This window comes from Anopheles darlingi, chromosome 3, assembly GCF_943734745.1.
Source record: "Anopheles darlingi chromosome 3, idAnoDarlMG_H_01, whole genome shotgun sequence".
Taxonomy (NCBI): domain Eukaryota; kingdom Metazoa; phylum Arthropoda; class Insecta; order Diptera; family Culicidae; genus Anopheles; species Anopheles darlingi.
This window is the reverse complement of record NC_064875.1, coordinates 63,881,740-63,902,849: the sequence shown is the minus strand read 5'-3', so window position 1 is coordinate 63,902,849 and position 21,110 is coordinate 63,881,740. Positions and strand designations below refer to the sequence as shown.

General features: G+C 50.4%; 5 protein-coding genes across 9 annotated transcripts; 3 read left to right on the top strand and 2 right to left on the bottom strand.

Annotated features, from left to right (window-relative positions):
* The first annotated feature begins 2 nt into the window (after positions 1–2).
* Positions 3–1,851, top strand: LOC125954458 (elongation factor Tu, mitochondrial). Its single transcript, XM_049684821.1, has 3 exons — positions 3–180; positions 280–1,139; positions 1,208–1,851. The coding sequence occupies exons 1-3, from the start codon at positions 141–143 to the stop codon at positions 1,712–1,714; spliced, it is 1,407 nt and encodes a 468-aa protein (XP_049540778.1). The 5' UTR covers positions 3–140; the 3' UTR covers positions 1,715–1,851.
* Positions 1,852–1,874: 23 nt separating this feature from the next.
* LOC125954418 (alanine--tRNA ligase, mitochondrial) lies at positions 1,875–5,248 on the bottom strand. Its single transcript, XM_049684740.1, has 4 exons — positions 4,617–5,248; positions 4,189–4,546; positions 3,984–4,123; positions 1,875–3,908 (listed from the first exon to the last, which is right to left on the bottom strand). Exons 1-4 carry the CDS (start codon positions 5,174–5,176, stop codon positions 1,886–1,888), a joined length of 3,081 nt encoding a protein of 1,026 aa, XP_049540697.1. The 5' UTR covers positions 5,177–5,248; the 3' UTR covers positions 1,875–1,885.
* Positions 5,249–5,323: 75 nt separating this feature from the next.
* LOC125954414 (cohesin subunit SA-1) lies at positions 5,324–9,309 on the top strand. The gene is made up of 5 exons (XM_049684724.1): positions 5,324–5,542; positions 5,616–6,881; positions 6,953–8,462; positions 8,537–8,931; positions 8,998–9,309. The coding sequence occupies exons 1-5, from the start codon at positions 5,463–5,465 to the stop codon at positions 9,209–9,211; spliced, it is 3,465 nt and encodes a 1,154-aa protein (XP_049540681.1). The 5' UTR covers positions 5,324–5,462; the 3' UTR covers positions 9,212–9,309.
* Positions 9,310–9,445: 136 nt separating this feature from the next.
* LOC125954529 (oxidoreductase-like domain-containing protein 1) lies at positions 9,446–10,425 on the top strand. 2 transcript variants are annotated; one of them, XM_049684921.1, is made up of 3 exons: positions 9,446–9,838; positions 9,905–10,160; positions 10,320–10,425. In XM_049684921.1, exons 1-2 carry the CDS (start codon positions 9,686–9,688, stop codon positions 10,112–10,114), a joined length of 363 nt encoding a protein of 120 aa, XP_049540878.1. In that variant the 5' UTR covers positions 9,446–9,685; the 3' UTR covers positions 10,115–10,160; positions 10,320–10,425. The 2 variants fall into 2 exon arrangements, with proteins under 2 accessions (XP_049540878.1, XP_049540877.1); XM_049684920.1 differs by lacking the exon at positions 10,320–10,425 and having other exon boundaries at positions 9,905–10,228.
* Positions 10,426–10,479: 54 nt separating this feature from the next.
* On the bottom strand, positions 10,480–21,060 carry LOC125954509 (CD63 antigen-like). 4 transcript variants are annotated; one of them, XM_049684896.1, is made up of 6 exons: positions 20,639–20,784; positions 20,337–20,448; positions 13,120–13,311; positions 12,874–13,041; positions 12,531–12,778; positions 10,480–11,918 (listed from the first exon to the last, which is right to left on the bottom strand). In XM_049684896.1, exons 2-6 carry the CDS (start codon positions 20,400–20,402, stop codon positions 11,909–11,911), a joined length of 684 nt encoding a protein of 227 aa, XP_049540853.1. In that variant the 5' UTR covers positions 20,403–20,448; positions 20,639–20,784; the 3' UTR covers positions 10,480–11,908. The 4 variants fall into 4 exon arrangements, with proteins under 4 accessions (XP_049540853.1, XP_049540851.1, XP_049540849.1 ...); XM_049684894.1 differs by lacking the exons at positions 10,480–11,918; positions 20,639–20,784 and adding an exon at positions 20,933–21,060 and having other exon boundaries at positions 12,184–12,778; XM_049684892.1 differs by lacking the exon at positions 10,480–11,918 and having other exon boundaries at positions 12,184–12,778.
* Positions 21,061–21,110: the final 50 nt, after the last annotated feature.

Here is a 21,110-nt window from a genome sequence, read left to right as displayed (position 1 = left end):
ACTGTCGGAATGTCAAAGGGGGGGCTTGCGCAAGAACGTGAAAAATTTTCTGCTGCCGTTCTGTGCCGGGGAGATTTTCCGATTTTCACCGTTTCCTCTGTTCTGCACAGTTTTCCCTCATCTGGGCGCTCAGATACACGATGTCGACTTATCTGGCTCTCCGTGCGCTTCTGAGTCCGAGTAAGTTTTGTTGTTTATTTCCGGGTACTCCGGGTGGGCCCGGTTCCGGCCTCTTACGAAGTGAGGTTAATGTTGTAATCTCTACGCTTTTTTTTGCAGTCGCTCGCAAGACGGTGGCCCAATTTCTTTCGGCCGCCAATGGTCTGAATGTCGCACGTACCGGTTCCGCGGCGCTGCAATCACGTGCCATCCCGGTACGGTGCTACGCCGACAAGGAGGTGTTTAAGCGCGACAAGCCACACTGTAATGTGGGCACGATCGGTCATGTTGATCACGGAAAAACGACACTGACGGCCGCAATCACGAAGGTGCTGGCCGATAAGGATTTGGCCGAGAGCAAAAAGTATACCGACATCGATAATGCGCCGGAAGAGAAGGCGCGCGGTATCACCATCAATGTGGCCCACATCGAGTACCAGACGGAGAACCGGCACTATGGCCACACGGATTGCCCGGGACATGCGGATTACATCAAGAACATGATCACCGGCACGGCACAGATGGATGGCGCGATTCTGGTGGTCGCAGCTACCGACGGTGCGATGCCACAGACCCGTGAGCATCTGCTGCTGGCGAAGCAGATCGGTGTTAATCACATCGTCGTGTTCATCAACAAGGTGGACGCGGCTGACCAGGAGATGGTGGACTTGGTGGAGATGGAAATTCGGGAGCTTATGTCGGAGATGGGCTTCGATGGGGATAATGTGCCAGTGATCAAGGGTTCCGCCCTTTGTGCGCTCGAGGGACGCGAACCGGAAATCGGTGCTAATGCCGTGATGCAGCTGCTGGAAGAAGTGGACAAGTACGTACCGACACCGGTGCGTGAGCTGGACAAACCGTTCCTGTTGCCGGTCGAGTCCGTGCACAGCATTCCTGGTCGTGGCACCGTGGTGACGGGCCGTCTCGAGCGTGGTACACTGAAGAAGGGCCAGGAGTGTGAGTTTGTCGGTTACAATAAGGTAGGTCGAGTCGAATAGTGGACGTAGCGTGAAGCACGTTATCAAATTCGTCTGTTTTGCCTTCGCAGGTCATCAAGTCCACCATTACCGGTATTGAAATGTTCCATAAAATCCTGGAAGAAGCGCACGCCGGTGATCAGCTTGGTGCGCTGGTGCGAGGCATCAAGCGGGACGACATTAAGCGCGGTATGGTGATGTGCAAACCGGGCACGATGAAGGCAAACGACAACTTCGAGGCCCAGGTTTACATTCTCAGCAAGGACGAAGGCGGTCGCCATAAGCCGTTCACCAGCTTCATCCAGCTGCAGATGTTCTCGCGCACCTGGGACTGTGCGACGCAGGTCGTCATCCCCGGCAAGGACATGGTGATGCCGGGTGAGGATGCAAAGCTCCAGCTGCGGCTAATGCGGCCGATGGTGCTGGAACAGGGTCAGCGTTTCACGCTTCGTGATGGTCACATTACGCTCGGAACGGGCGTCGTCACGAAGCTACTGAACCCACTGTCCGAGAAGGAGCGACTCGCGCTCACGGAAGGCAAAAAAGCACGCGAAAAGGCGGCCGGTGGTAAAGCGTAACTGCGCTCACTAGCACTCTGTTCGTGTCTGTTTGCATCTGGGTGTTTTAACGTTAAGATCAAGTCTGTAAGCTAGTTGTAGAGAAGGATGGAATTTAAAGGAACAAGATTCCGCGGAGTTTGCGGAAAACCAAAAATCGTAACGCGTTATTTGACTTGGCTTGGTTTGATTTTATTCTTTCAACTGTGCCGGACCACGGCCCAGCTGAGGTACGTTCTCTTCCGCGAACCGTTCGGCCACACGCAGCGCATTCTCGAGCATCGTTTCAAAGTGTGCCTTCGCGACTTTGCGCGCCTTCATGTTACACACTTCGGCCGGATTTTGGCCCTTCGGTGCGGCCGGACTTTGGGCATTAAATTCCTGTGCTACCAGTGCGAGCCAGCTTTGTGCATTGAATCGGTCGTTAATGAAGGCCGGTGGTACGGTAGCCCGTGCCTTCACCTGGTTGTCTGTGATGCTGATGACGAGAATCGGACGATCGGAACAGTAGCGTGTCGCTTTGCTTAGCTGGACCTCATCGAGAATAATGGAACACTCGAGAAAGTGCACAATGAACCGATGCTCATCCCGGTTTGCTGGCCGTTGTTCCATCAAATTGCGCATCTCAATGTCAACCAGTTCGCGCAATGACTCGCGTGATCGATCCTTGAGCTTTTGGTAGAGTGTACTGATCACTTCGAGACACCGCTGCCGGACACAGTACGGCAGGTGCATGTTATTGTCCGTCCCCGTCAGCAGGACGCTCTTGAGCCGCTGCAGACGCGTTTCGATGATCGTAATATCTTCTTGACCCTCGTTCTGTTCTGCATCCTGCTGCAGCTGCGCCACATCGTTCTGTATCTGTGTACCGAGCAGGTGAACCTTCTTGGCGGCCGGTCCGGCCACGGCATGGAACGTGAAACACCCGTTCTTCGATTGGGTCACGCTCGTGATGGCAAAGTCTTGCAATTCTCCCGTTCCGGTGGCATGCGTCCCGCAGCACAGTTCCTGGGATGTGTAGCCACCACCAATTGAAATTACACGTAAGCCGCGCTCGGGATATGTCTCACCCGGAACGATCGTTACCGAAGTAAGATCCAACTCGGTCGCATTGCAAACCTTCACGCTGACGGGTTCGTTCCGGTCGATCACACTTCGAATTTCTGATTCGATCGCTGCGATCTGTTCTAGCGTAAGCTTGTCTCCGCTGATGGCAAGCTCCAACCGGAGGCCCTTCTCGGTGACACTGCTCGAACGCTGGCACATCGGAAGTGGAACAACCTTCCGTACGATCGCATTCAGTAGATGAGTGGCCGTATGATTCAGGGTTAGCGAGGTTCTCCTCGAGGCATCCACCTGCAACTCAACGGGATCACCGATGGAAAGCCGAATGTTCGGTTGCTTGGCGATCGAATGAACGATGAATCCATTGTGATCGTTTACGGAGGTTATCTCGATGCTGACATTACCTTCCGGAAGGATCAGCCGGCCCGTATCGCTCTGCTGACCACCGGATTCACAGTAAAAGTTGCTCCTTTCCGTTACCACGTGCCAGAGGTCACGCACAGGATCGTCTAGAAGGAGCGAGACCCGCGTCGAGCAAGGTGCCACCTCGTAGATCCGCTTCTCAGCATTATACGCGTAGTTGTACTTCCGCTCGCAGCGTGTTGCTTCGAGCTGTGCCCCTTCGATGCTATCCCTGAGCTGCTGAAACGCGGACAATCGTTCCTCCAGTCGGCTCGCCAGTTCATGCTTGAAACCGTGCTTCAGCTCACCGGCATACCGTTCGTAGTCTCGGAAATCGAGCGAAAACTTCAACATTTCTCCCAGCTTGACTAGCAGCTCCTCGTCCAAACCGTACGTATCGTACATTTTGTGTATCTTGACGCCATCGAGCCGACTGACGTTCGATTCGACGAGCTCCTTAATGGCTCCGGGCAGTCCGGCATGGTCCAGCACTTCTGATTCTTCGAGCTGCGGATAGCACTTTAGCAGGGTCGCCGTTTCGGCCGATCGTTTTGAGCACAGCTTATCGTATGAATGCTGTTCGTGCTCGATAATCTGCAGCACGGTCAACAGGTTGTTAGCCATTTCGGGGTACATTTCTCCGAGCGTTTCCACCACCACAGGGATCGTTTCCTCGAGAAGCTTGGGTCGTTCGAATGTACCACTCGCAAGGGCCAGGGATTTGCGTATGACGCGTCTTAGTTTGTGGCTTAAAAAATATAAAAAGGAAACACAGGAATCATTGCAACCATTGTTTGGTTGGGGGCCATTCTGCGGTTCTTACTTTTGCGACGGAAACATTCCATCAGCTAGACAGGCTGTGATCATGCGGCTATGATCAGCCAACACACGATATGCAGTATCGAGCTCGTATTGGCTATCGGTACGATTGAAACATCCACTGTAGGCCGGCTTTCGCGTAACCTACAACGGAACCAGATCGGAATTATGTGGTGAATGTGCCAGTGATGCGTCTCTGCAATCTGTACCTGTTGGATTCTTTGGAGGATTGGTGTAAAGAGATCGGTATCGTAGTTGCTAAGTTTACCCTGTAGATGGGCTACTAGCCGCTCGAGACCCATGCCCGTGTCCACGTGCCGTTGAGGTAGATTTCGGATCGCTCCACCATCTCCTTCGAGCGATCGGTTGTACTGTATGAAGACGATGTTCCAGATCTCGGTCAGATCGGGCAGCCCGGCATTCACGTATTGCCGCCGGCTACCCGTATCCCGATACTGGTCGGACAGATCGAGATGAATCTCAGTGCAGGGTCCACACGGTCCTGAGTTACCCATTTCCCAGAAATTATCTCGAGCCCCGAACGGAAGCACTCGTTCTCGTGGAATGCTGTTGAGGAGAAAGCAATTGGTCAAGTAAAGAGTCATTATACGTGTTGCACACGATCTGGGAGCCTTACCCAAGGGATAACCAGATGTCGCGGCATTCCTCATCAGCCGGCAAGTTTAGTCGTGCATCACCACCAAAGTAGGTAACGTAGACGCGCTCCATATCGATGTGGTACACCGTGCGCAACAGATCGCACGCCATTTCACACGCCTCCCGCTTGAAGTAATCTCCAAACGACCAGTTACCGAGCATCTCGAAGAACGTGTGATGATAGCTATCGGTGCCGACGACGGAAAGATCGTTGTGTTTGCCTCCGACCCGGACACACTTCTGTGAGTTGACCGCACGTGGGCACGGTCGATCGGCGGTCCCGAGGAACACGTTTTTGAACTGGTTCATGCCCGCATTGACGAACGCAATCGTACCATCGCTGAACGGTACCAGAGAACTCGACCGGATCAACCGATGGTTGTGCTTGATGGTGAAGTTATCGATAAACTGGCGGCGGATTTCGTTCGCACTCGGACCGGTCCGGGCGGACACGGATAGCAGCCTAACATGATTGGCCACACGTCCGGCTGCAGTTGTTGGCCTCAGGAAGCGGGGTGTGCAGAGGAACAGAAAACTCATGCTGGTCACGGCGATAATTATACAACCCTTCCACCACCACCGCCGGGGCTGAGGACACTTTGAGGTTAGGTGTGTGTTTTTCTGTTTTGTGCTGCTGCATAGGCACTTCCATCCCATGCAGCGCAAAACAATACACCGCCATGACAGTTTGGCTTTCTCTCGAAAAAAAAAACGCAATTTTCGAAGCAGGCGACGCCGTTTTTATGCGTCCGCCGTATTTTGTGTCGTGAATTGTTATCCCCGAAAGAAACTTCCCGTTTTGTAATCCTCAGAGGACCGCAGCATCATGCATCGACGTGGTGGTAAACGAATTCGTATGAACGAGCCTCCTCCGGAGTACGAAGAACCGGAACCCCCATACCAGAAGTAGGTCCCCGCCAAATCCCCCTAGTTTTCCGGTTGTACCTTGTTAATTGTTGTCCGCTTTTGTCACCAATAGTGAACCACACAACGAAAGTTGGTCCTCGGGCGGAGGCCAGGAAGAGGCGGCTCATCCCGAAGAAGTGGGTGAACCTTCCCGTGGCCGGATGACCCGCTTGCGAGCGCGCGGTGGAGTTCCACTGAAGGCTCCCATCATCGAGGATGATGATGATGATTTCTTCTTCGAAAAGGAGCACCAGAAGAAGCGCAAAGCACCGGGGCGGAAGCCGCGGGAAGTGGTACCGAAGGAACACCACGAGAAACCGGTGCGTGTGTATCAGGAGCGCGAAGAGCGGGTATTTGTAACGGATCGGGAAAGTACGACGGATGAGTCGAGTCTGTACTACATTCTGCGTCACTCGAAGAGCACCATCACCACGATCGTGGACTCGTGGATCGTGCAGTACAAGACCGACAAGGATTCGGCGTTGATAGCGCTGATGAACTTCTTCGTTCATGCTAGCGGCTGTAAGGGCAAGATAACACCGGATATGCAGCAGAACATGGAACACACAGCCATCATCCGGAAGATGACGGAGGAGTTCGATGAGGACAGCCACGAGTACCCGCTGATGATGTCGGGCCAGCAGTGGAAGAAGTTCAAGATGAACTTCTGCGATTTTGTGCAAACGCTCGTGAAGCAGTGCCAGTACTCGATCATATACGATCAGTTCCTGATGGATAACGTCATTTCGCTGCTGACCGGGTTGTCCGATTCGCAGGTGCGTGCGTTCCGCCACACGGCTACACTGGCCGCAATGAAGCTCATGACGGCACTGGTTGATGTGGCGTTGCTCGTATCGATTCACTTCGATAACGCCGCCCGTCAGTATGAGGCCGAACGGACGAAATCTCGCGAAAAACGTGCCGCTGATAAGATGGAATCGCTGATGGCCAAGCGAACGGAATTGGAGGAGAACATGGACGAAATCAAAAACATGCTGACGTACATGTTCAAGTCCGTGTTTGTGCATCGCTACCGTGACACGCTGCCCGATATCCGGGCAATCTGCATGTCCGAGATCGGCATCTGGATGATGAAATTTTCTTCTAACTTTCTGGATGATTCGTACCTCAAGTACATTGGCTGGACGCTGCACGATAAGGTGGGCGATGTGCGGCTCAAATGCTTACAGGCGCTTCTGCCACTGTACGAGAATGAGGAACTGAAAGGCAAGCTGGAGCTTTTCACTTCCAAATTTAAGGATCGCATCGTTGCCATGACGCTCGACAAGGAGTATGAGGCTGCGGTGCATGCTGTCAGGCTTGTCATCAACATCCTGAAGTATGTTCGATGTTAGATTCGCGATACGCTCCCAATCGGTCATTCACGAGTTTCTTCTTTTCCATTTGCAGAAGCCATCAGGACATTCTGACGGACAAGGATTGTGAAATCGTGTACGAGCTGGTTTACTCGTCACACCGTGGCGTGGCCCAGGCGGCTGCCGAGTTCCTAAACGTACGTCTCTTCTGTCTGGATCCGAATGCTCCAGTCACCTATACTCGAAGTGGTAAAAAGAGGCTTCCAAATACGCCGTTGCTGCGCGATCTGGTCCAGTTTTTCATCGAATCGGAGCTGCACGAGCACGGTGCTTACCTGGTAGACTCGTTCATCGACAGCAATCCAATGCTGAAAGATTGGGAGTGTTTCACAGATCTGCTGCTCGAGGAAGCCGGTCCAATGGAGGAGACGCTTGATAACAAGCAAGAATCGACACTGATCGAGATCATGGTTAGTTCGGTGCGCCAATCGGCAACTGGTGAACCACCGGTTGGTCGTGGCAGCAGTCGTAAGATGACGCTGAGCGCCAAGGAAATCAAACAGGTGCAGGACGATAAGCAACGCCTGACGGAGCACTTTATACAGAAGCTGCCGCTCCTGCTGCACCGATACAGTGCTGATAGTGAGAAGCTAACCAATCTCCTGGCCATCCCTCAGTACTTTGATATTGAGCTGTTCACCACATCGCGCCAGGAGGCAAATCTTCAGGCGCTACTAGAGAAAATGACGCGCGTCATGTCGACACACGTCGATCGGGAAGTGCTAGAGACGTGCGCCAAAACGTTTGAATTCCTGTGCACCGAGGGAAGTGCTATCTACTCACGGTGCGACCTGGCTCGTGGTACCGTCATCGACGAGTGCGTTAATCGGTACCAGGAAGCGATCGATGACTATCGCACGCTGATCGAGGGCAATGAGATACCGAACGAAGACGAGATTTACAATGTGAACATCTCACTAAAGAAGGTATCGATCATGTACTCATGCCACAATCTCAACACATGGAAGCTCTTTGACTCGCTGTATCAGGACATTGATGAGCGGATTGCACAGCCGACCGATCGGGAGGAACGTCCGCAGGAAGAAGACGATGGTATTCCGAGGGAAGCCCTCGTGTACTGCATCGAAGCGTGCTTCTTTGCCATCAATTGGGGACTGTTTCATCTGGAGACGACAATGGACCGTTCGCAGGCGGCCCGCGAAGCGGAAGAACTCGGCGAGAACCTGCGCAAGTATCTGGCGGCCTGCAATCATCTAGTGCGATACGATCGTGAGTCGACGGTTCGTGAGGCGGCTTACTCGTCGATCTGCGATCTGCTGGTGGTGTTTTCCGATCAGCTGCGTAGTCACGCCGACGAGAACGTGCAGTCGTTGGTGTGCTTACCGAGTGACGATCAGGCCGAGCTGCTGAACGAGTTCGTTCAGCTGATGGTATTTTCAACCGAACAGGAAGAGTGCCAAGATGAGACGCGGATCGAAGAGCTCCATAAACGTCGTAGCTTCCTCGCTGCCTACTGCAAACTGATCGTGTACAACATTCTACCGATGAAGGCGGCAGCTGAAGTGTTCAAACACTATCTCAGAGTAAGCGCACATGAGCGGGAAGGTCATGACAGCTGGCAACAGATGTTCTAATGCTCCTTTTGTTTTTTTTTCAGCATTACGACGAGTATGGAGATATCATTAAAACAACGCTCGGCAAGGCCAGGGAGATTAATAAGGTTAACTGCTCGATGACCATGTGTCTGAGCTTGATAAAACTGTTCCAGGAGCTACAGGAGGCGGCCAACGAGGCCGGAGGCCGATTACTTCGCACGTCGCAGGAATTTCTCGATTTGAAGGAATTGGCGAAACGGTTCGCCCTTTCTTTCGGTCTGGATGCGGTGAAGAACCGGGAAGCGATAACCGTGTTTCATAGGGCTGGTATCTACTTTGCCGTCACGACACCGAACGAAGCGCAGGAAGACCCATCGGCGGCGCCTCCGTGCATAGCTTTTCTGGAGATTTTAGCCGAATTGACCAACAAACTGATCAAACAGGATAAGAAGCTCATGTAAGTATACCTTTTCTGGGGCTTTTCTGTTCGATTTTATTCTGATTTTCATCTCATCCTGGCTAGACTTACGTTTCTGGAGCGCCGTTTGAAGGCGGGTATTCCTTCGAGCCGCTCAGAGGACTGGCAGCCGCTCGTCATCTACAGAAACTCGCTGCTGCACGGTGAAACCGATCAGCTGCCGGTCACCTCCAAGCGGGCCTACACTCGGAGGAAGAAAGATGCCGATCAAGACGACGATGACGAGCACGATGATGATGATGAGGAGTATATTGGCTAGGTCGTTTGATCGACCGTTGGGAAATTTAAATATTTATTCCTTCCTTTACACTGTGCATATTTTTAGTGCATTTAGTATAATAAACATTATCGACCCGAAATCGATTATTTTGTTTTCAATATCAGGAGTTGTGTGATATTCTGCGAAACGATTCATTTCAGCCAAGATTTTCGCCTTCTTTGATGTCGCCAACCCACACGCCCCCCCGAGGCAGGAAACGTCAAAATCAGCTGTTTTCAAGGTCAAACACTCGGTGGAGACGCTCGGTGATTCTACGTTTTTAGTGCTGCTGTTGTGTCCATTCAACGTTTCAAAACAGTTTTTGGATTATCTGCTTACCTCAGAACTCGTACACATTAATGGTGGCATTGCTTGTTTGGTAAACGATGCCTCTTTACCGATAACAATCTCCTTCTGCTCTGGGTGCAAGGTTCAGAGCGGTTGAAGGGGAGACAGTGAAGAGAGTGTGAAAAGATGAATTGTGCCAAAGGATTCTACGGCAACCGGTTATTGATACGCCATTGCGCGCGGTTCACACCGAAATTCTTCGGTCCCAACAACAGTGTCATTGATAATAGCGTCAATGGTAAAGGAGAACCAACGAAAACCACGGACAGCATACCGGAGGTACGCCAACATCGTACGCCAATGAGGGCTGGCAGAAGGATTTATGCTTTAATGTTCTTTCCTTAGCTCCCGCCCGAACCGACTACCTGCTGCATGTCGGGTTGCCAAAACTGTGTTTGGATTCAATACGCAGCCGAGCTGACGAAAATCCTGGACGACGGTGGCGAGAAGGCCCGCGAGATTGTGCTGCAGCGGATCGAGGACCCAAGCTTGAAGATGTTTCTCAGAATGGAGCTACAGAACATGCCGCCCAGCAAACCATCGGACTCATCATGATGTCTTCTCTCTATCCCAGAAGCAACCGTTATTAGTCTCTTTCCAAGTAGAGTAGCAATGAATAATCTTAATAAAGTAGATTATATATTCCTGCGCGTCTTTACGAGCAGGCGAAACGGATAATTTCGCACACGTGATACTTACTGTACATAGATTCCTCAGTCATGTCCAATTGTTCCATTTCTTTTCTTTCTGGTAAATATAGGATTATACCTTCTCTCCACCAAACGTAGGACTTGAAACACACACAACATAGATTCCAGCCTCACCTAACCAACGAACACAAACAATTTCACCAAGGACAAACAGGGACCAGTGGAGTAAGCAAACAAATTGTAAGCGACAAAACATGATACTACTCGATGTAATGTATATATGTATATATTTTCCCCCCATTAAAGGTAGTTCCGTTGTCGTCAACATCCAAAAAACTTCAACAAATGCCAACGATCAAGCATCAATCATGATGCTGATGCTCTATGCTCCTCAACACGAGGGCAGCCTGTTCAATTGGTTGTTGGGTACATGTGTGAAGCGGCGAAAAGGACAAAGTCACAACAAAGGTCGTATGTATGTGGGGCATTATTAGTGGAGGGAATGGGTAACCTTCTTTCGTTTTCAAATTATTCCTTCTCTCGTTAAATATAGTAAACATATCTGTGAGATAATTCAATCTGTTTTATCTTCATGGCGATTCCCTCGCAGATACTCAAGATGGGATACGGTTCGAGAAGAAGACTCGGGGGAATCCTTACGTTCCGGCCATTCCGTGGCCATTGTTTCATGTTTTTTTTCCCTTTTAACTTTTACTTCGCTCTTAAATTCTAGGCGTTTCAATAAGGTGGTAGAATAATTTTTAAATCTTTAAAATTGATTTCACTTAAACGTTCTGTCCTTCCGTACGACGGCCGACGAAGGATTGAGAGAGGAATTCGCGTGGATTCGATATCTACTCGGGATCAAGAAAATTGGACAAGTAACATGGAGTAGTATGATTAAATAGGCGTATGTTTCGAATAACCCACTGACTAAAGTTAGCAGAAGCATTTATAACAGACGATTTGTACGATTGTTTAAACCCTATTGATACCGTCCATTCGCATACCCATCGGGGCACAGTACAGGCACGCTGAGGTCCAAAGAAAGCAGCTGCATTACAGAGACTAGGCCGGAAGCACCCACGCCAACTAACGCCCGCCCAACAAACACAAATACACGCCTTCCTTGATCATCGGTTGTGCTCGCTTCGCAGATCTCCTGATGAGCTACAGATGCAATTTCTGTATTCGAGACTGTCCTTCCGACGCGTGTCCTTTGTTGCGTCGTGCGTCTGCGTTAAGGATGTGTATGTGCGTTTAAGTGCGTGTACGTGAGTAAGCATTTGTACCGGTTGTAGCAGCTGATCGCTAATCCTGTAAGCGGTTTTGCTCCAATTTGTCAATGCTGGACTGTAGTTGTTGTTTGCTTTGCTGCTTGTGTGCGATGCTAGTGGGTTGAGGGGGATAGAGTTTGAAGTTGCCTCTGGAACTGATCGAGAGTAGGTGGGATGGATCTTGGATGGAGTGTGAGATGGTGCGTAAGCTTCCCAGGACAAACACTACTACTACTACTGGATCGAATATTTGTCTTTCTCAGCAACGACACATCACGCGTTAATGTAAAGAATCATATCAAAGCACATAGCTGAGGTTACAGGCTAGGTAATGTACGTTCAAATGTCGCGCTCAGCGACCGTGAAAATGAGGGGACGTAATAGCTTGACACCATCAGTTCCCTCTTTTCCAACTGCACAGCTTAGCTGTATCTGTACGAGGATGTGAAAAAGGATAAGGCGTGGATGGGGAATAGACAACGACGCACACGACATAGACACCGAAAAAAAAAAATAAAAAAGAAAGAGAGACATCGTTTAAATATTAAAAAATCGAACATAAATCACCTAAAATGACTAGGACAGGGGCATTTCAACACGCGATCGGGCGTTGTCACCTTGACACTCAGCACAGCCACACGTGCACATATACGCAGTCATTCATCCATGGAAACGCCATGTATCGTATCCTCGCGACTACTAGTGAACGTTGTTAGTAAATGTATTTGGTACCAGAAATTAAGGGGGAGGTGGATAAGGAGCGACTAAAGGGAAGGGAAATGGGTTATTAGAGTGTCGGTGTAGTAGTAGTAAATACTAGATGCATGCAGTGAAAATCTAGAATGAGCGTCCTCCCGGTGAACAACGGTGCGGCACCTCCCTTCAAGGCCAGCGTAATTTGTCTGAACGCCACCCATCCTAGTAGGTTGTGGTTGATGATGGTGAGGAGTTGACAACAGCACACACACGCAAACGCATCCGTCTGACTGAAATGCACCCCTCCTCATCCTGCTTCAACAATCGCTTCCATTTTAATATGCCGACCTTCTCTCCGAGTTGCGGATGGCGTTGGCCAAGCAGCAGGCCGAGATGAGTCCGAGCAGCTCAACCACGGCGACACCGATGGAAACCCAAGCCACGACGTTACCGGCACTTTCGAGGAATTCGGAAAGCCGGCTAACGCAACCGTGCGTGTAGGGCACACAGACGGGTGCGGTACCGCCAGAGCTGCAGCACGATTGCGGGAAGTTGATTCCCCAGTCCAAGAAGCTAGACTTGCCGCAACATTCCAGCTACACGGAATCAAAGCAAACGTTGACGAAATGTTAGTCCAGTAAAACTCAACAGCAACGCAGCAACCATCAACTCGGTTATGAGCATAACTTACGCTGGATTGAATCGTGTCAATGAGATCGGCGTTCAGTTTGTTATCGCGTTCGTTGAAGATACGCTCGAAGCCCTTCTGGATAGCGATCTTCACATCTCCGATGAAGACAAACACCAGCACTGCGATGACAATTTGGGCAATTACAAGCAGAATCAAGAAGAAGCTGTACTGTAAGGTAAAGAAAGGACATTCCATTTAATTCATTGCTCTCTCTTCTTGGTATCGATCATTCCTCCAGATACTTACGGTCGATGTCATGCAGTAAGATTCGCGAATAGCTCCGCAACATCCGAAGAACGCGATGATGAACACGACAGAACCGAACACGATGAGCAGCACCGAGGGGGCAATGATGTTGTACTCATCGCTGATTTCACGGATCTCGTCTAGCTTTACCAGCGAAACGGCACCAATCACGACCAGTGCAATACCGCATAGCTGTAATCGAAAGGAAAAACGGACAGTCGATTAGTCAGTAGTTTTTCTGCATCATTTCTATGCAGAGTTTGCTGTTTTCGCAATTTATCAACCTCTGTTTCATCGTATGACGAACGTACGGTATTGCTGTTTCCTTATCTTGTAACGATGTAAAACCAGTAGGCGTGGGAGTCATGTTGACAAATCTCAATCGATCGATCAACGGCCGAATGGCTGGAACCAGCGCATAGCATAGCTCTCCGATTAGATCATAGTCGTTGACTACTTGGGTGACAATTCTGCGGTCACATTGCTATGGCAAATACAACGCAAAACGAGAGAAGCATCGAAGCAACCCAAACATACAATCCTCATGCCTTCCGTATGCCCGCCTCAATCCCAACACGCTTGGATATGATGATGGCCCTGCTGGTGCCACGATTCTTCGTCCATTACTGGAAGGAGGAGTCGTGCGCTGTGGCTCCAGCATGTCGGGATTCCACCCCTATCCATACACTCCGCCGGTCCATGCCCTATTGCGCGCCACATTGCGTTTCTCAGTGGCACTGGCTTGTGTCTACATAAACTTCCGGAAATATTTGGCGCGCAACACGCTGCCCCTGCCCACTTCTTCTTCGTTTACGACCGACGGTGACGGAGAATTGAGAAAATCCGATACGGGAGGAGAATAGCAGAGAGACGCCATCGACGACCAGGAAGCAATGGTGATGGTTACGGAGTGGATTCTGCGCGTACCCTCTGCAAACCTGAGTCCCACAGACCAAGGCCAAGCTGCACAACGGCGGTCTACTTTCTTAAAAGACGTCATTCCAACGAACGCACTTCTCGGGAGATGGCGCGTGTCATCGGTATGTAAATACGAAAACCGCGACCAACACACAAATTATTACTCCTTCGAAAAGGCAAATATGCGGGTGCGATGTTGTCCGTGTGACAAATACAGCACCAGCACCAAAAAGAGAGAGAAAGAGAGAGAGAGAGAGAGAGAGAGAGAGAGAGAGAGAGAGAGAGAGAGAGAGAGAGCGCGCGAGTGGCTGGTAAATGGTACGCGGATGTCTCATCTACTTTGCATCCCCCAAGCACATTACGAGGATGATGTCATTCTGGCCACACAATCACAGGCAACACAGGGGCCACAACCCTTCGGCTGTTGTGGGAGTGGGAGAGTCGTTTATCGGTCCCCACTGCGGGGCGGTAGGAGGGGTGCGCTCTTAAGACCATCTGGCTTATTAATGGTGTGGAGCGCGCGAAACATGTGCCGCATACAAACCAACGGATGCCGCTACCTCCTCCACACACATGAAACGTGTTGGCGGTGACGACCGCAGACCCAGTGCACTGCATACTCCGTGCATTCAAAACACGGCCAAACGATGGCTACTCGCTTGACCTTGGCACTGATGATGATGTTTCCAGCCCCAGGCGCGTCGAGCACGCACGCACCTTTAGAGGACAGACAACCTAAAAACCACACACAATGCGGTTGCTGCATGCCTGTCCGTCTTCACTAACGGTTACATTGTTGCTTCTTCCCGAGACGAGAGTCCACGCTCAAGGATCGTAAACGATGGCCTCGGTAGAGGAGGGGCTATCGGCGAAAAGAGACCAAGAGACACGCCGACAGGAAAGGACCCCGGACGACGGCTATGACACAACGACCTCGGGCGTTGCTAAAAGTGCGGAAATCGAAAACCGAAATTAGGTTATTGAAGGCTTCGATCGAAGATCCATCCAGCGCAGGCCCAGGGTGGTGTGTCTACCTCGGCCATAGTGTGCTTCCTTCCATCGAACGGCTCAACGCAACAGATTTCTCTTTCTAGGTGAACGAAAGAATTCGACGTGAAAAGTGGGTCATCTTCAACCTTCATCGAAGGCGGCGGTGATAGTGGCACATCTGTTTTGCCTAGAAGTTGGCACCGTCATCCGTGTGCCAAATAGCATCCCTCCAAATCAAATTAATATGGCAAACCATTAAATTGATAAAGCCTCGCTCATGGACTGATGACGCCAATATTCACGAGCTGGATGGTTGATGGCCAACAATGGAACCGTGAAATGACGGAGCCCACAAACAACAGTGTCGGTGCTTTTAGCTTCGTCTCGCGTGGTGAAACCACCGTCACCGATTAGTGCACGCTACCGTTCCTGACGGGTTTCCGGTCCCCAAGGGGGAAGTGGAGATTATGGAGCCCTGTGCTTTGTCCTCGCTTTCGTCGTGCGAGGATTAACCGTGGAATGCGAGGGGCACGGATGAAACCAATTACTTCTAACTCAAGGTATTATCGTAACGCCCGTTGAGCGCCTTACCAATGGAGCCAGCCAAGCTGTCGTACTCGTATTTCAGCTTTCGGCAGTCTAGCGCATTGGGGAAGAGTGGAAGAATTCAAGCCTAACGCTGCTCTGTGGCTGACGAAGAGGAGTTTGGCGCTTTGAGAATTGTACCAACATTGCGATCGACTAAACCACATTGTTGCCGGCCATCGTTGAGTGAAGCTCGTTTCCAGGGCCGCCCATGTGATCGCCGCCGCCCCTTCCAATTCAATGTTCCGCACCGTGCAATATACTACCACAGCTTTACGTCCAAAGATCGCGGATATCACGTGAGCGTGTACGAGTGCACGGTGGAGGTGGTTTGCTGATTGTTTGTCGCCTGGTGCTGAGCGGATCATATCTCAGAGCTCGGTTGGCTCCGGTGACTAATGAGTATTTTTGCGCGACAATCTCAGCGCGGCTCAGAGGCCACTATCAACTATCAAACCAGGAAACTAGACGCAGCAGCAAAATAGTGCACGCTAGATTGCAGATTGCAGGCAGAGCACGGTGATCGCACGATCGCTTGCACTCGTCATCCCCCCATCATTGCGGGGTGACCTTGAGCTCACTTGAGCGCACATAGTTGGTCGGTGCGTGTGTGTGTGTTGGTTTGGTGGGATTGTTTTGCTATTCTCAACCGTACTAACTGGAACATTTTCGCACGGTGGGGACCCCCCCCCCACCTCACCCTCCCTTTTCTGTCCACACTTTAACACCACGATCGTCTATATACAGTGGTTGTGTTGGTGTTTGCATGTTTACGATCGCGCCGGTTATAGCCCGCCATTTGCAATTCTCGCCGGGTGACGAGTTCTAAGTGAACCGCGGCAACGAACACACCGTGGGGCACACGGCACAACACACAACCACTGCACTAACTAGCAACAAACACATTCGCCTGGTGTGTGTTTTGTGCGCGCGCCCACTTCTAAAGAGTCCACACAGCAGAGAGTCGGTTTCTGCGTCGCCGTTTCGCCGAACCATGATCACCGGGCCGGCCGCCGGGGGATGCCCTTGATGAGCTGACCGATGATGAGAACATTCGAGTTCGAAAATGGAATGACCCAATCAACGGAGCCGCCGGAGCAACAAGCATCGTACCATCGAGGAACCATTTTCTTCGCGGCATGGGAACACGAAAGCCTCGTTTAGCGAATTAGAATTAGAAACGCACGCGCGCCCTCGCGTGCCTTGCTAGAATGTTGCTCCATCAAACGTGTAGACCCCAACGAAGCAAACACTCTTCCATATACGCGTACCCCCGCGTATGGTGTGCGCACATTGACCCGATATGTCAGCTCCAGGGCCACTACTTGCTGCCTTCAAGGATACCCAACTTGCAGTATCTATACATGCGTGGGGCCTCCTTCCCAACACACACGTGGTATGGCTTAATTTTGCGTACGACTCACGCTTGCCTTCTTCTCTTAAAGCACAAAAAGTGTATGACAAACGTCTTCTTACTCATCATCAATCCATCATCCGTATCATCATCGATCGACGAGCCGACTGGCTATCATTTCAATTACTGCAGAGCGAACGAAATGCCCACCAAGGAGGCCAGGCCCTTGCCTAATCAATCGCTTGACTTAATTTCGCACGGATTGTGTCGCACATAAACGCTTCTTATCAATCGGAGCGAACCACGGTCGACATAATGAACGCGGCCTATCGATCGAGTTGCGCTTCTTCGGTCCAGCCTTTTCTACTTGTTCGATTCAGCTGGTCATTGAATTGAAGGGTCTTGGTTTGAGGGTTTGACTTTTGCCAAAATGGAAACCTCAGAGAGTTCGTTTTTGGTAGGTAGAACTAAAATGAATAGTATTTCCCTGTCCTAGCCAACCGAAACGAAGCAACAATTCTCTACGTACTGTATTACAAAATTGTGTAAAAAATGGTGTACAATGAGCCTCCAGTACAGCCATCGGATGGTATGATGAAGGTTCGTATCTAATCGGAATGCCGATAAGATAACCTCGAGCAACAGCAGCAGCACCAGCGACTGAAATCGTAACACAGCGTCTCGTACTACAAGTTCTTATCGTAAGAGTTACGGACCATGTTAACCATCGCTGGCTATCTTCAATCCTCGATGGGGTTCTATAAATTATGTCACACACAACCATTGACAGGGAGGGCGAGAGAGATGGTCATGTGTACGTGTACAATGTAGCCAGTAATGTACCCCGAATCCATTTCAACATTCTCTCCATTCTTGAAATTGCTTTGATAATTCAAACACTCTGCCTCGCGGGTTCCTTTCCGAGGAGAGGCCCGTTGATCAAAAATAAACAAATCCACAACAAAGATTAGAGGGTTGAAATTGGATTTCTTTTCCCCCGCCCATGGTTCCCAGCGAAACATTCTTGCGGCAGAGAAGATCGAGCTACACACGCGAGCATCATATTTGTTTATTTGTGCGCACATCAGATTTCTATACCGGAGGATCAAGACGTGTGAATACTGTCCTACATAAGGGCATAAATCATATTGGCTTGTGCCGATTTGTGTGCTGTTTGTTACTCGATCCGTTCGTTTGTTTATAAAGACAGACGCTAAGAGCACGTGCGTGGACAAAGAATGGTTCCTTTTTGGTGATCGACATTTCTGGTGTTTTATTCGGAACTATCTAAGCGTTTTCCATGATTCACAGGAACGTGGTATTCGTTACGAGGGATGACATTTACATTTCTACGGTAACGGTGAGTCATGAATGCACTTGACATGGTGGAGGTTCTTATCGATATCGAACACCGATAGGAAGGTGATGTACCATCAGCACACACACCCGCCAGCCCCTCCTCTTCCGGTGCTGAAAATAGATTTCTACCGCAATCGATAGTAATACGCGGCACGGAATCACCTGTCATTTCGCAACCGTGTAAGGCACGAACGTTACCGGCGCAAGGACACTCCGGTTCCTTTGGCAATCACATGCATGTGTGTGGAATCAGTTTTTTCATGCATCAACCCGATAAGAATTAATTGGAGCTCGTTGAGACTCGCGGCCAATATTCATAACGCTAACACAACAACGCCATCGAAGGACAACCTGTGGCTATTCCGGAATTGTATATACGGTCGCGATGAGATCATTCCACCAAAGTGTGATCGTAGCGCTCAAGTATGTGTGTGCGTTTCCCTCCCCTCTTTGTGGGCTTTGGTGGCGCCGCTTGGTTGGGCAGATAACTCTCGTTGATGATGGATTCACGTCTGGCTGGTTTGTGGTTGTATGTTCTGGTTGGCTAGCGCTCACTGCCGCCGTGGTCGCGGTAAATGTTTCGAAAAATATGGAAAAACCCCCGCGATACCATGGGCGTTGTTTGAAGAATTCTATATGTGATTCATATGGTCGTAATGTCCGAGATTATGGAACGATGACGATCGTTCCACAAGGAACGAGCGGACGGTGGTGCCAGATCACCAACCAGCTCACCAGAACCGCCTTCTTCGGTTGGTCGCCCCTAGCAGCCGGACCGTATTTACGTAAGTGAGAGTTGTTTTTATACAGGGAAGCAGGCCATTTTTATTATCATTTAACTCGCGCCGCTTCCACCTTAGCTTGGACCCGACATTCCGGTTCGAGGTGCGTCCGCACAGACACACGCATGAATGGTGGTCGCCCGAGGGGGGAATTTGGGCGCGGCGGTTAGTCGCGAGCGGTAAGATCGACGAGACTCGAGTGACACCATCTGTCGGTGTGCGATGTGTGCGTGCCTGTCTGTTTGGGCGTACGTGCGCGTCCGATGAAATGAGACCAAAAAAAACTCTCTTCGGGGAAAGGTAAGCAAAAACGAACGCGACAAATCCGAGGGTTTAAGTGGGGCGGCATGTGTGTGGCAATTAATACTTGGGTGCGGAAAGTAGCACCCCGGGAGTTATCAACAGGTAACTGGTAAACCAAAGGCAACTCCTCGGTGCAAGTGTCAGGAAAATGTACTCAAGCATGGCCATATGGTTTTTGGCGTCATCGATTCCCATGGCCTGCTGTTTTGCGCGGTAAATCCTTATTGCGTGTGTATTGGTGGATTCGCGAATCTCTTCATCGCCGATTCGCGTTGCCTGTATGCGTTCTTCCCGAAAAGGACTCCGAGCAAATTTCCGAACAGGAAACGTGTTTGCTCGTACCCCATTCCACGAGCAGCCCTTTGCTTCGCTTCTCAGCGTGTCTTTGTGTTGGTAAAGGTTGACGAACGCACTATTTACGCATCAGAATTGTATCTTCCGGGGATTGAGAAAAGAAGCACCAACCCTCCCTTCGATGCGCGATGCAGAGTGATTCATTTTCGAATACACGCCGCTTGCCTTCTAGCCACAGGAATAGGAAACCGGCAAACCGGGGTCGACCGACCGAGTGTTGTGTTTCTCGTTCGTTCTAAATATACTCCTTCCTGCACGCGAAAGAGAGTCGCTAGAAAGTGCCTCGAATCGGGGAACGCAACAGATGTGTCCATTGCGCTCTCTGGTCACGCCCGCCGGAAGAAATAACATGCATATTCGACACAAGACACGTCTCTCCTCCGGCAAGAAAGGGCCCCCTCTCTATTATTATGGAAATCTGGTGAAGGCTCCCCCCCCCCCCCCCCTTCCCCTCGGATTAAGAGCGTCGCTTAGCTTTGTTGTGATCACATGGCCCGCAGCGATCGTAGAACGGCGGAGAAATGAACACGGGACAGAACTTTACGCTAAAACGGGGACAAGTAAACACATACCGAGCACAGGAGATTGAAGATGAAGAGCAGATACTTAATCGTCGAATGACCACAGTTGAGAGCCATCTTGCACCGTAATGTTTTCGCCTTTCGTTTTTTTGTTGTTGGATGGCTGTCGGCAGGCAGGAACAAGGGCGGGAAAGAAGAGAAAAGAATAAGCACAAACGCAGCACAACACACCAAGGAACGCCACCACGGCACCGATCAGAAAAGACACGTTTTCTGTGAGCTAACCACTTGAGATTCTTGCGTACGATCTACTAGAATCTACTAAGAGATCGTCCACGTCTAACAACACTCACTATTATGGCAAACGTTGGAACACGAGTTCGAGAGCACGTAAAAGCGAACCTTCCTCGCTGGCGTTGGCTTTGTTAATGAAGGCGGCAAGAGACAAGACACACACTAAACGGCACCACGCCAAAGAGAAGGGGTACGCGACGAGCTGCCTCAACCGTGTGCGTGCGCGCATGCTCGACGAAGGTTCCACGAACACGCGGTCACGAGGAAACTCGCGGCGACAACACACCCTTCCTACCGAATTGCTTATTAATTCGTTCGATGACGTCTAATAAGAAGATCTTCAAATTACTTACCTACAAAACAGGCTCTAGATGATCGCGATCGTCTGTCGTTTTTTAATTTGCGATCCCAACGGAGTCAGGATATCCTTTCCCTTCAAATTAAAATTCGGAAATTTTCATCTGCTTCTCACTCATTAGTCACAACTGAAGTCATGATTTATGTACCATAACTTGGGTAGTATTCGCGCTA

Excerpts from the sequence above, each read along its gene's own strand:
- LOC125954458 (XM_049684821.1), top strand. The coding sequence starts at position 141 with ATGTCGACTTATCTGGCTCTCCGTGCGCTTCTGAGTCCGA. Across the intron at positions 181-279 it reads CCGTGCGCTTCTGAGTCCGA|TCGCTCGCAAGACGGTGGCC; the intron begins GTAAGTTTTGTT and ends TTTTTTTTGCAG. Across the intron at positions 1,140-1,207 it reads AGTTTGTCGGTTACAATAAG|GTCATCAAGTCCACCATTAC; the intron begins GTAGGTCGAGTC and ends TTGCCTTCGCAG.
- LOC125954418 (XM_049684740.1), bottom strand. The coding sequence starts at position 5,176 with ATGAGTTTTCTGTTCCTCTGCACACCCCGCTTCCTGAGGCCAACAACT. Across the intron at positions 4,124-4,188 it reads TCCTCCAAAGAATCCAACAG|GTTACGCGAAAGCCGGCCTA; the intron begins GTACAGATTGCA and ends GTTCCGTTGTAG. Across the intron at positions 3,909-3,983 it reads GGAATGTTTCCGTCGCAAAA|CCACAAACTAAGACGCGTCA; the intron begins GTAAGAACCGCA and ends ATATTTTTTAAG.
- LOC125954414 (XM_049684724.1), top strand. The coding sequence starts at position 5,463 with ATGCATCGACGTGGTGGTAAACGAATTCGTATGAACGAGCCTCCTCCG. Across the intron at positions 6,882-6,952 it reads CTTGTCATCAACATCCTGAA|AAGCCATCAGGACATTCTGA; the intron begins GTATGTTCGATG and ends TTCCATTTGCAG. Across the intron at positions 8,932-8,997 it reads AAACAGGATAAGAAGCTCAT|ACTTACGTTTCTGGAGCGCC; the intron begins GTAAGTATACCT and ends CATCCTGGCTAG.
- LOC125954529 (XM_049684921.1), top strand. The coding sequence starts at position 9,686 with ATGAATTGTGCCAAAGGATTCTACGGCAACCGGTTATTGATACGCCAT. Across the intron at positions 9,839-9,904 it reads CCACGGACAGCATACCGGAG|CTCCCGCCCGAACCGACTAC; the intron begins GTACGCCAACAT and ends TTCTTTCCTTAG.
- LOC125954509 (XM_049684894.1), bottom strand. The coding sequence starts at position 20,402 with ATGGCTCTCAACTGTGGTCATTCGACGATTAAGTATCTGCTCTTCATC. Across the intron at positions 13,312-20,336 it reads TCTTCAATCTCCTGTGCTCG|CTATGCGGTATTGCACTGGT; the intron begins GTATGTGTTTAC and ends TTTCGATTACAG. Across the intron at positions 12,779-12,873 it reads TTGACACGATTCAATCCAGC|CTGGAATGTTGCGGCAAGTC; the intron begins GTAAGTTATGCT and ends GATTCCGTGTAG.